This window comes from Panicum virgatum, chromosome 5N, assembly GCF_016808335.1.
Source record: "Panicum virgatum strain AP13 chromosome 5N, P.virgatum_v5, whole genome shotgun sequence".
NCBI classification, from domain to species: Eukaryota; Viridiplantae; Streptophyta; class Magnoliopsida; order Poales; family Poaceae; genus Panicum; species Panicum virgatum.
In genome coordinates, this window is record NC_053149.1 from 62,893,155 (window position 1) to 62,905,701 (window position 12,547).

At 42.5% G+C, this 12,547-nt stretch overlaps 1 protein-coding gene across 8 annotated transcripts; it reads left to right on the forward strand.

Annotated features, from left to right (window-relative positions):
* The first annotated feature begins 70 nt into the window (after positions 1 to 70).
* LOC120673197 (SAC3 family protein A-like) lies at positions 71 to 12,322 on the forward strand. Of its 8 annotated transcripts, none has more exons than XM_039953940.1 (15): positions 75 to 375; positions 1,548 to 1,856; positions 1,949 to 2,314; positions 3,270 to 3,434; positions 3,540 to 3,752; positions 4,304 to 4,402; positions 4,920 to 5,023; positions 5,414 to 5,585; positions 5,723 to 6,190; positions 6,319 to 6,459; positions 6,760 to 6,819; positions 9,585 to 9,715; positions 9,886 to 10,019; positions 10,138 to 10,364; positions 10,450 to 11,723. In XM_039953940.1, exons 5-15 carry the CDS (start codon positions 3,564 to 3,566, stop codon positions 10,546 to 10,548), a joined length of 1,824 nt encoding a protein of 607 aa, XP_039809874.1. In that variant the 5' UTR covers positions 75 to 375; positions 1,548 to 1,856; positions 1,949 to 2,314; positions 3,270 to 3,434; positions 3,540 to 3,563; the 3' UTR covers positions 10,549 to 11,723. The 8 variants fall into 8 exon arrangements, 7 of the variants coding, with proteins under 7 accessions (XP_039809872.1, XP_039809874.1, XP_039809873.1 ...); XM_039953936.1 differs by lacking the exon at positions 75 to 375 and adding exons at positions 629 to 812; positions 12,100 to 12,322 and having other exon boundaries at positions 1,548 to 2,314; positions 10,450 to 10,557; XM_039953935.1 differs by lacking the exon at positions 75 to 375 and adding exons at positions 629 to 812; positions 11,847 to 12,091 and having other exon boundaries at positions 1,548 to 2,314; positions 10,450 to 10,557.
* The last annotated feature ends 225 nt before the right edge of the window (positions 12,323 to 12,547 follow it).

Sequence of the window (12,547 nt, forward strand, 5' to 3'; positions counted from 1 at the left end):
CATTGACTACCCCGCTCTCTCCTTCACGAATCACGAGCCCACTGTAAACAGATCCGATCCCTTCTCTCTTCCTCCTGTTACTTTCCCCAACGCCACCGCCTCAAAATTTCTTCACTTCTCAGACCGCCGCGCCCCCGCGCCCTGTCCAACTTATCACGAGGCAAGCAAGTCGTCGTGCGTTCCTCGTGCCTTCTCCGGCGGGTGCCTCCGTTCGATTTGGCCCAGTGGTGGGCCGTACTGGCGCCGATTGGGCGCCTCTTCTCTTCCGAGGGCTTTGCTAGGGTTCCAGCTCGACATTTGGAGCTCCAGGGCGCGGCCGCGCGGGGGGACGGCGACACAGGGCGGAACCGGCGACGAGACGGCCGTGGTAAACTGGTAACGTTTCCGCTGCCCCTGGCTCGCTACAGAATTTTGATCACAGGAGTTTTCCGTGATGAATTGATGCGTTCTCCACCGGTTTGGATCGCAATGTTGGTTGATTTGACTGCTCGTTGCTGTAGTTTTGCATCTGCTCGTTCGCTTGGCGGTAGCAGTTTTTTGCTGGGAAAATACGGCGCTACTGGTACTCGGCCCATTCCCATGTCTTAGCCCAGTAGGCCAGCCCATCCTGAACGCGTACGCGACCGTCTCCTTCATTCCTCCGACAGAAGGAGACGCTTCGCCTCCTCCTCTCAATTTCCTTCCCCATTGCGTCTCTAGACCTAATCTCCAGCCGCCGAGCGCCCGATGCTCCCGCCGAGGCCCTGTTAGCCAAGTCAAACATCGCTGCTAGTGCTAGGCTATGGTGCTTCAGCCGCTCTTCATCTGACGAGGTACTTGGTGAGACATACAGGCATACAGCTTGTTGATTGTGCTAGTCTGCTAGATGCATGGCATTATCTTCGTCTTTACTTGCTGTTTTTACAGTTTCCTAAAATTGTCCGCTCTTAGATAAGAATACCAAGGTTCTAGAGTAATCTCTAAACAATAGAGGAGTAGAATTTGCCTTTAGAATTACTGACACTTGAATACAACTTGCTTAGTTCGGCATTATCTAGGTAGATTGAATTTGTTTTTTTCCTGCGTCTATTCACTTCTATATTTTGTGGTTGTGTGCCTGGATCGTTAGTGTAATGTAACTGCAATCGCTATCCTGCCCTTTGTTGGCTTTTCAAGAATATGAGATGGAGCTGCCCATTTTTCTATTAAGAATAAAGTTTAGTGCAGGGTACTAACTAACTATGCAACATCGCCTACAAGTCACTGCTACCATGGTTACATGCATTTATGATTATTGATTAATAATAATGATAACGACTGAAGGATTTCATTGGCTCCATTAAACATGTCTTCACATCAACAATCTTATATCCTTGGCGCGGTCTGAGACCGTCAGTGTCAGCCTGTATCTTATACTAACATTAGTTAGCTCTGTCACAATTTTTTTACCTAATTATTGTCTTGTTTCGCCAGAATCACTGTTTTCTATTGATGCTATTTTGTTTTGTTAATATAAAGTGACATCGATCTGACAATAGTTTCTCTGGTTGTTAATCCTAAATAAACAGGGCAGGAACTTGGAGCTGCTGGCCATCATTCTTGGTCTTCTTCAACTGGGACTTCCTTGAACTATTTGATGGATAGTATAAACCAAAATGCACTTTACTATGACCCCCAGAGGGATGTATCAGTTTCAGGAGCTACTCAAAGTGTGACAAACTGCGAGCCTCATGTGGTTCAATCCGCTAACTCTTATGTTCCTCGCTCAACATCGGTTCAACATGACTACAATGCTGCCCAATATCCAAACTACTACTATAACTATCTACAAGCAGAAAATGATTCCTCTGTTCATCAAGGAGTAGGTCAACTTCCAGGTGCTGCTTACCAGTCTCTAACTTCGTTTCAGAATTCAGGATCTTATGTTGGTCCTACAAGTAACACATATTATAATTCTGGTACTCATCAGACTGCACCAGGATATGCAACAAGTAACTATTATTATCATCAAAACAATGCCTGGGTTGATGGAAGTTCTGTGAATAATCATGCCCAATCATATCAGAGTTACATCCCAGATAGTAATGTAGCCCAGAGTTCTAGTTCACTACTAGCAAGCTCTGTCCACTATCAACAGCAGTACAACCAATGGCCTTATTATTATGATCAATCTGCACAGACTTCATGGGGTCTTGCAGTTGCTGATAGCACTACTTCCATTACAAATGTTGCTACTGTTGTCCCTGATTATGTACATCTGAGCAACCAGCCACCTCCACCAGGCACTACATCATGGAGGACAGATGCTGGTAACACTGCTGCACCTCCCGCACAGGTAAAATGCATCATGCCTCGTTGCTTTGCTTTTAATGTTTAGATCAGTGCATAAGGCGTCAACTCTCAACTATCCTTTTAGACAAAGGGTTGTCACCTGATCAGGTGCAACCCCCAGTTTTCTTTTCTGTTGCATATACCTTGTTAGGCCCTGTTTGGGACACTGGAATGTAACCACAAGTCAACAACGCTTTGGTTCATTTTCTTTCAATGGATTTTTTCATATCACAGAATACATGCAATCTACAAATATTCCTCCCAGAACCTATGCTGGTATTTGAATTGTTAAGTGATTGTATAATTACTATCAGTGCTGTTGCCTTTTTGCACGCAAAGGCTCCTGGAACTCCATGCAGCTTGTCCTGGGAGATTGTTTTGTATCCTTAGCTTTATTTGACTGCATATGTGCAAGCTAACTTAAATTTTTGCCATTCCAAGGCAATCGTCTATGGCATTCTGTCTGCTGCACATATATTATGTCCGTCTCAAATCAGTTTCTTCCTCATATGGTCCTTCAAATTTCTTTGCTTGGTTTCCCTTTTCTGCAAGAAGAGAGTCTTTCATATATCTTCTTTCGGCTTGCACTTCTAGCACATTTCTAGTTTCCCTAGAAATTATTGTTCTGTAAAGCTTTACTTAGATGTTCTGCTTTGATTGTTCTTCTGGCTCATTGAAAGATTGCATTTGTGCGATGGATGCACCACTTTATCTCGAGTCTTTTAGAAACTTCATCTTTTTCTTTGGCCCATGGAGCCGTGGTATTTTGGATTCTAAAACATAAAAGTTTCAACCGATTGTAATCGGCTTATTTGTATTTCGTTGAATTTGCTTCTATGACTATGACAATTACTTCTTTTTCCAAAGGAGACCATATCTATGTTTTTAATTTATGCTATAGCATGTTGGTCATGGTTTTATTCTGGTTTTGCCAAATTCTAAGCAACCAATTTTTCCAGGCAGGGGACATTCAAGGATATCAAAACCAGTATTCCCCCAAGGTCCAAGTCGCCCCAGTGCTTCAAAATCAGTATATTAACAACACAGCAGGTATCCCAACGCTTCATAACCAGTATGCCAGCTCAGCATTCCAGCATAGCTCTGCAAATAATAATCAGCTACCGGTAAGTAACTAAGCTGATCAACAAAAGGCTTGGCATTTACATGGTTCAAGCTCAAATTTTTCTTCAGTCAATTGTGTTTCTGAAAACTCTTGTGTACCTTATCAGGATTCTGAGACATCAAATGGTCACATGGTAAACAAAGTACAGATCCCAATAAATCCTCAAATAGCCCCAGGTCTTCCAATAGGAATGCCCAAAATGGATGAGTCAAATTTAGAAGCTGATTCATCACTGAAACCTGCTTATGTTTGTGTTTCAATGCCCAAGAATGATGTGAAGGCTGCACAAGAAGGTTCTGAAGCAGTAATGCAGGTGACGGTAGGTTCCATTTATTTCATTCTGTTTCAATGATTTGACCATACAGCTAAGGTGAATGGTAAGTTCATTTTGTTTTGCACGTGTGATGCTATATGATCATGCAGGAGCTAGGGGCCTTACCCTGCTCTCTGTCCAGGGAGTGGGTTAGTTTACTGTCTCCTGTGTTGGTCACTGTACTTAGTGTGACGGGTGATTAGTTCCTAAGTTTTTTCCAGGGTGTGTGTGGGGTGTGTTCGGGTCTATGTATGACTCTTTTCTTCTCCTATTAATACAATGATACGCAGCTCTCTTGCGTGTTCGAGAAAAAATGCTATATGATCATGCATCTAAGCTGAATCCTCACAGAGAATCACTCTAAAAACCATGTGTTACAAAATTGGAATGCTACTGGTGAAAACTCTTGAAATTTTGATATTATAACTGCACACTCCTGGCCCCTAAAGAATTCTGAAAGTTAAGATCTTCAACAAATAAGTTATGTAATATGTCAATATATATAACTTGTACCTTTATATTTGTCATACTTATTGACAATATTTCATGCTGTTCAGGGATCTTTCCCTGTTTCACTGTGTACTTATGTTGAACGGAATCTTGCCCGTTGCAAGGATGATACCCAAAGGACTGCCAGCCGAAGAATCTTAAAAGAGGTTAAATAATTTCATTATATATTTTTTTCGCTCTAGTTTGCTTTCCATTTACTATATTGTTACTTCGGTTCGGTATGTTTGCTGTTAGCTATTTGCATACGAAAGATCTTGGTCTCTAACAGACTAATAGCACCACAGATAGCAATTGATATAGGCACTTAGGCAGTTGACAGGAAAAACGCCTCTGATGATAAAAAATAGAAGTTTTGCAAACCAAAATCTATAAACATCTATTGGACTGGATATGCCAAGGTATTATAAATGCGGCCATAAGTTCATGAGAAAAAACTAGATCGTTTTTTTCATTTTGTTTAGCTGTGAGCATGTGATTAACAATGTAAGTTTTCCTGTGCAACTATGGAATTTACTGTATAAGGGGCAAACATGTGTCTTTACATTTTAACCCTGGAGTTAACTTAAATTGTCTATCCCACTGTTTTCCATCCTATTCTATCAACTTTTATTTGGAGTCTGTTAACTTACAAGTTACAACTCCTTTTACTTCTGATAACTTCAGATAATCACAAAGGCAACTGCTGATGGGGCCCTTCATACGAAGAACTGGGACATTGAACCACTACTAACTTTGCCAGAAATTACTGCAGGCGCAACTATGACTAGGTGTGCAGGTCTTTCTTCCATATTTTTTCTATTAGGTGCGATTAAATTCTGCTGTATGGTGTAAGACTGTAATAACCAGTAAATGATATGATTGTGTTATGCCCTGTACTAGTAAATATTCTTTGGGGATTTTAATGCAGATCAATATGTATAATCTGGATGTTTAAATTCCAAATCCCCAAAGCCTTCCTTTTTTAAAGCAGATCGCAGGGATATTATTTTATATACGTAAATGTTTAGAGCCTTTGCTTTGTTCAGTATGCATGGACTTAGCTTGCGGTGGTTTTAGGTGGAGCCACATGCTCTCAGAAACAGAACATATTTCAGTGCTCTCAGAAACAGAACATATTTCAGTTAGCTAACTTTATTTTCTTTTTGGTTCTTTGGCAGCACTGGGACGGATTCAAGTCCTTTTTCTTTTTCATCATCAAGGAGTCCTAGTAGGCGTACAAAAAGTAGGTGGGAGCCTGTTGCAGAGGAAAAAGTTACTAACAATGTGGAAGTTCCTAAAGAATCTGCAAAGAGTAATATCTGCAGTAGTTTGGAACCAACCAAAAGAACGGTAAACCTTTGGGCTGGCTTCATATTACTTTCATGGTTATATCCCTACGATTGTTTTTGGAAATTGCAGCTTTGAATATAGCTATCTCCCTACGCTTATTTTGATGCCCAAATTCTTTTCTGGGGAATAAATTGCAGAGTAACAGTTGGGATCTGAGGAAGTTTGTCCAATCCCGCCAAGTTCCTTTTAATCAATGCAGTCAGAGTACTACTAAAAAGCAACAAACTGGTGGTGGTGCAAATCTAAATGAAAATGGAAATGCCTCAAGTGACAGTAGTAAGGAGCAGGATATAATGAAATATTACCCCAGTTCAATCGTACTAGCAAATTCACCTGAGGAAAATAAACGACGGGAGCATAGATCGAAGCGTTTTGAACGGAGTCAAGATGTGCCATCAAAATCTGGGAGTTCTCTACCAGATAAGGATGCCACAACCAACATATATAAAAGGAGAGCTGTGTCACTGCTTCTTAATAGAAATTATGTGGATGATGCTGGCTTGGCAGTGGAGGATTTGGATTGGGATGCTCTGACAATCAAGGGAACATGCCAGAACATTGAGAAACAACACCTACGCCTTACAAGAGCACCTGACCCTGCCGAAGTGAGGATGCTTCGTTAATTGTCCTGTAAACTGTAGGCAGGAAACACACGTTACTAGAAATAACTGCTCTAGCTGTTAAGTAATTCATAGTGGTGTTCTCCTCAAGTTATTTATTACTCATTGTGCAGGTACGGCCAGAAGATATCCTAGAGAAGGCTCTTCATATGGTTGAAACATCAGAAAAGAATTATCTTTACAAATGTGATCAACTAAAGTCTATTCGGCAAGACCTTACTGTTCAGAGGATCCAGAACGAGTTGACTGTCAAGGTAATCCTCCATAGCATTGTTTGTGGTATACTACATCGTGGTGTTTAATAATGAGCTGCTTATTATGAAAATTGTGGTATGTTGCGTTCAAAAAAATAAAAAATGAGTTCAAAAAATAATGAGATGCTTATTATATAGAGTATGGGTCTACCTTTATCTATTCTGTTCTTTTGAATATTTTATCCACAAAAAGAATAATTGGTTAATATTGGATCATGCCCTCCATTTTACCTTTTTTTGAGGACACCATTTGAGCCCTGTATATTTATTTCCTCTATAACTTTTTACTTCTTGTTTCAGGTTTATGAAAGCCATGCACGTTTAGCTATTCAATCTGGAGATTTACCTGAATATAATCAGGTTTTGCCTTACTTGTTCTGATTTATTTTATTGCTTCATAAGTAAAAAGACCATGTTTCATGCCGAAGGGAAAGAAAATAAGGATGTTGACGATTAAGGCAATGCTTGTCTACTAGTCTTGCTAGAGCCCATTATGTTATAAAAACATAATGGTGGCATGATGCATACACTAAACAAATCTCTATGCTATATTGTGTAACATGCGGCATGCTTGCATGCCAGTTGGTTTGTAGACATGGTAAAATAGTCCTACGTTGTAAGTTTAAAGTGTGATCTAGCATGTGTCATAAGGGGTGGGAGGTGGTTGGAGGACTGCTGAGGCAGTGTGTATTAGGAACTTAGGAGTCATGGCTATTTCTTAAGTAAAAAAATAGTAAGATACTAAGATGCTACTTATAAATGCTGTACTGATAATATGCAATAAGTGCAAACTGGGAAAAACATCAATAAATTCAGATGCACATTGTATTTTGTAAGACAATGGGAAAATTATATGCCCTATTAAAAGAACGAGAGGGAGTACCTGCTACTACAAGCAACTGTATACTAAGATACTAAGATGCTATTGTTGATTTTTAATTCAAACTGATGAGCAGTGATTTTGGGTGGCAACTGGCCTTGTAAAGTTATTGTTGGAGTATATTAGGCAACTCCGGATATGGTTAGTTTAGGATTGATTGTAATCCCGGGATAACCTTCTTTATCTCTAGGAGAGGCTATTTGCCCTCCAAGCCATGTACTCTATATATTCGCCCTAGAGGCTCAATGCAATACATCGACCACATTATACGCATCCTACTTTCCTACATGATATCACGAGTTAGGGTTTCGACCTAGGCTTCTGCTTCCGCCGCCGCCGCGCGCAGCCCCCAGGGAGATCGATCTCCACCGGGGGCAGCGCCCTCCTAGGATGTCCGGCGGATCCCTCTGATCCGCTGTGCCTGTCGTCGTCAAGCAGCAGAGGGACTCACCTCCTATGGTCGCCTGGATCTCGTCGGGCTGGCTCCACCGTCTCCGTCGCCCCCTCCCGCGCATCTGGCCTAGTGCCGCCCCTCTCCTCCTGCGCCGCCACCATAGCTGCCTCGGGCGCGGTCGCGCAGCAGCGGAGGAAGCATGTGGCGGCGTTGTGCTGCCGCGCCACCGAGGGGCATGAGGTCGAGCCACGTCGTCGCGCCGTCTTCATACATCCGCCACTCACGACAAGATCCACCGCTGGACAGGTCTCTGCGGGGATTCCTCGCCACGCCCGTCCACCATGCCCTTGCGCTGCTCCACCGTCGTCGCCGGCGGGTTGCAGCGCCGTGGGGGCCTCCGCCCTCCCCTCACCGGCCCTGTGCTCGGCGCCGTCGCCGAACAGAGGCGCCGCTCGGATTGCACCTGCAGGCTCCTTCTCTCTCCGCCCATCGGATTGGGTCTCTGCAGGCTCCTCTCTCCGCCCTTTCTTTTTTTCCGTGCTCATGGCTCACCACGCTCGGGAAGAGATAAGGGAGGGGAGGGAAACAGTATGTGCACCCGAGATTGTACCCGTGGTCCTCTGCTGCTGTTCTTTTTTTCCCGATCAGAGATCGGGTTTGCGTCGCCCTGCCGTTCGTCGCCGTTCATCGTCGACACTCCCGAAGGATGAGGTTGTCGCTGTGCCCACCAGGCTGCAGAGACGACGTTCATGATCAAGCCACCCTACCGGTGTCGTCGCCTTTTCAGGCGGTGGCGCCACTCGCCGCCGGTCTTCGTCAAGCAGGCGCTCGATCCGCCTCCGCGCCTCCAGCTGTTCTCACACGGACATCGCTGCCGATGTTCCTGAAGGAAGACGTCGTCGCCACCCCTGATCTGAGCGCGACACTTGCTGCAACCTGTGCCGTCGCCACCCCTGTCCTGAGCGTGACCTAAGTCGCAAACCGCGCCGTCTACCATCGTCATCCGCTGCACCATCCTGCTGTTGTCTTCGGCAAGAAGCTGCTAAGTTTGTGAACTCGAGCACCTCGACGACGCTTCGACCCGCGCCTCCTCCACGGCTTCGACCACGTCCACCTCGACTTCGGCTACTACGGCACTAAAGGGCTATCATCTGCATGAGTCTCTAGTCAAAGCTTTCGCACCGGCGTTCCGACTGCAGGGTGGATACGTCTCCATTGTTCTCCAGTTTGACCGTTCGTGTTGCTACCGCTACGACTGCGGAGCAATGTTAGAGTATATTAGGCAACTCCGGATATGGTTAGTTTAGGATTGATTGTAATCCCGGGATAACCTTCCTTATCTCTAGGAGAGGTTACTTGCCCTCCAAGCCATGTACTCTATATTCGCCCTAGAGGCTCTACTTGCCCTCCAAGCCATGTACTCTATATATTCGCCCTAGAGGCTCAATGCAATACATCGACCACATTATACGCATCCTACTTTCCTACAGTTATCCCAGTCAAGACACGGTCGAATTCAAAGTTTGTATTTAAATTATAACTGAAATCCTGGTTGTTTGACTTGTTGAGGTATCTCTTAGCTGTGTCTAAATAAATAAGAAAATAACAGCTAACTACTTTCTTGACAACTTTTGCAGTGCCAATCTCAGCTAAAGAGGTTATATGGAGGAGGACTCAAAGGCTGTAACCTTGAATTCTCCGCTTACAACTTGCTATGTGACAACTTTCTTGACAACTTTTGCAGTGCCAATCTCAGCTAAAGAGGTTATATGGAGGAGGACTCAAAGGCTGTAACCTTGAATTCTCCGCTTACAACTTGCTATGTGACAACTTTCTTGACAACTTTTGCAGTGCCAATCTCAGCTAAAGAGGTTATATGGAGGAGGACTCAAAGGCTGTAACCTTGAATTCTCCGCTTACAACTTGCTATGTGTCATGCTGCACTCTAATAGCAAAAGAGATTTGCTTTCATCGATGGCAAGGTATCTCTCTTGCATAGTAAAATCATGAAGGCTGCTATAGTAGTGGCAGAACCATGTAACTCTTGTATCCCTTCCCTGAAATCTTGGCTCTTCCACTGCATAATAGGAGGATATATGATTTTTGTTAATTTTATTATTACCTGAGTCCTTGATGCATCTCTTGCTCTCAGCTTGCCAAAGGAAGCCAAGAAAGACGCAACTGTCAAGCATGCCCTTGAAGTTCGTTCTGCTGTCTCATCTGGCAATTATGTTCTGTTTTTCAAATTATACAAGGTGGCACCCAACTTAAACTCATGTCTTATGGGTAAAGATGATCTCTCTCAGGCGCATACATACATATCTGTTGTCTTCTTCAGACTTCAGCTATCTCTTTTTCAATCACACATACATTAATATGTATTCTGTTGTGCTCTTGATTACAGACCTCTATGCGGAACGAATGCGCTTTGAGGCTATAAAATGCATGTCAAAATCATATCGCCCAACTGTACCAATCAGATACGCTGCACAGATTTTGGGATTTGTGGGAATCGATGAAGTTTATGAGACTAATGGAGCTGATGGACTGGAAGAATTCAAGAAATGGTTAAAAGCACATGGTGCTGTTCTTTCAGTAGATAATAATGGAGAAGTGCAGATAGACACAAAGGTAAACCTTGGACCAAGCTTGCGTACTGTGTTTGTGACCTAGTGATTTTTGAAACAGCACACTGCTTTTGTACTACTTTTGACAGGTTTCTTCTACTTCTTTGTACATGCCGGAACCTGAGAACGCTGTTTCTCATGGTGATGCATCTCTTGCTGTTGATGATTTTTTGGCACGAGCATCATAAGATATCCTGGTGAGTGCCACTCCCTGCCCTCTTCTTTTGCACTGGTCTTTGGAGGTGCTGCACAAATGCATGTCGCCAAGACCAGTAGAGTTACCTTTTGTTAGAGAAAATCACTGTCACATGAAACAAATAGGTGTCCAGGACAGAATACATGCTAGTAGGTGACTTCTCGTAGTCTCAATCTCACATTGTGCTCTGACGCTGTTTTATGGCTGGCTATTCGTGTTAGTCTGCATTCATATGATTGTTTAACTGAGATCAATGACATGCTCAGAGTTTAGTCTGCATCCATATTATTGTTTAACTGAGATCAATGGCATGCTCAGAGTTATGTTGGGTGGGATTGTGCCAGTCTGTCAGATACTTTACCATCCAGACCTCAAGTGTATATGTTGTTGAAAAATGTGTTCAAATCAGTTCAGTGTATTATACATTTCTGTACACATCCTGATGATTCTAACATCTTTAATTCTTCACAGATTACAGAAAGTAGTTAATAGGAACTTGAAAAGGCTGATATTATTGTCCTCAAATTTGTTCATTTTTCTCTGTATATAAAAGAAAAAGAAGGTCTGGGTTTCTTGGGAACGTATCTAGTGCAAACCACAACCTTCGTGAAAACTCATGCAAACCATGACAAAAAAATTGTCTATAAATTCACCAAAAAAATCACGCATGTTGATGATATGATGATACACAACCTTGTAAAATATTTTCTCCAAACTCGACTTCGTTTGTGAGATATAAAAATAACAAATTTCTAACAAATCATCTGGACAACTTTCTGACTTGAAATTTGTTATTTTTATATCTCACAAACGAAGTCGAGTTTGGACAAGATATTTTATAAGATTGTATATCATCATATCGTCTACATGTGTTTTTTTGTGAATTTAGACGACTTTTTTGCCGTGGTTTGCACGGATTTTCACGAAATTGTGGTTTGTACAAGATATGTTCCCGGGTTTCTTAGTACTAGCTAGACTCAGTAGTGTCATCTGTGAAGCTTTTGGAGTTAGCTTGTAGTTCACCACCATAAATAGCGTTAGTAGTGAATCCTCGTCGTCGTGGCTGCTAATTGTCAGCTTTTTAGTACTACTTTATTTTGTCATTTCTGAGATTGCTGATCGATTTTAGTTTACAAGCTTATTATGGTAATTAGTAAATGGTCCATCTGTATTTATATTTATGCTATTTTGGACAAGCTGTAGTAAAAAATTTCAAGCTTAATTCAAGCAGAAGGGAATAAGTAAACCCGACAAATTTGGTGTAAAAGGTCTTTTCATTTGTGTTAACAGCAGAATGAAGTGTACAGAAAGTTTTCGCGTCTTGCATATCGTGCCATGTCGAGAACGAGATACATCTATGCAAGAGGGGGGTGTTGGTTATCGCGCCCAGATTCACTTGCTAAATTTTTCGTCTTGTTACTACATGCTAAGCATAGATGGAATTTTCAAGATACACACCACAAAGGATGGTGATGTTTTTAAGAGTTTGTTGCGATTTCTGAGAAGTTTTTCTAGTAACTTCCCTACATTATTGACATCACAGGCATCACAGGACAGTGTCCTTGGTTGATGAAAAGTGCCGAACATTATTATCAGATGCACTATCACAACGTTGATATGGATGTGCGGAACATTATTTTCAGGTGGCATAGCACAACCCTGATCTGTATCGATGTGCCTACAATCAACTTCACCAATTACGAACTAAGAGAAGCTCTATTAACATGTACAGATCTCTAATCTAAAGTTGAGGGTAAACCCGTAAACCATGAGCTATGAAATTAGCTCTCCAGTGCCTTTCACTATTTTTTTTTTGAGAATCACACAGTACAACGAAGACGCCCACAACACTCACACCCTATGAATACACGTATGCAAATTCTACCCCTATGAGCACCTCCGAAGGATTGAGCACCGACAGATCTGAAGATTTCCGAAGTCACCACTGGCGTCTCGTTGTCGACGGGAACGTTGCTTACCACTTAACGGGT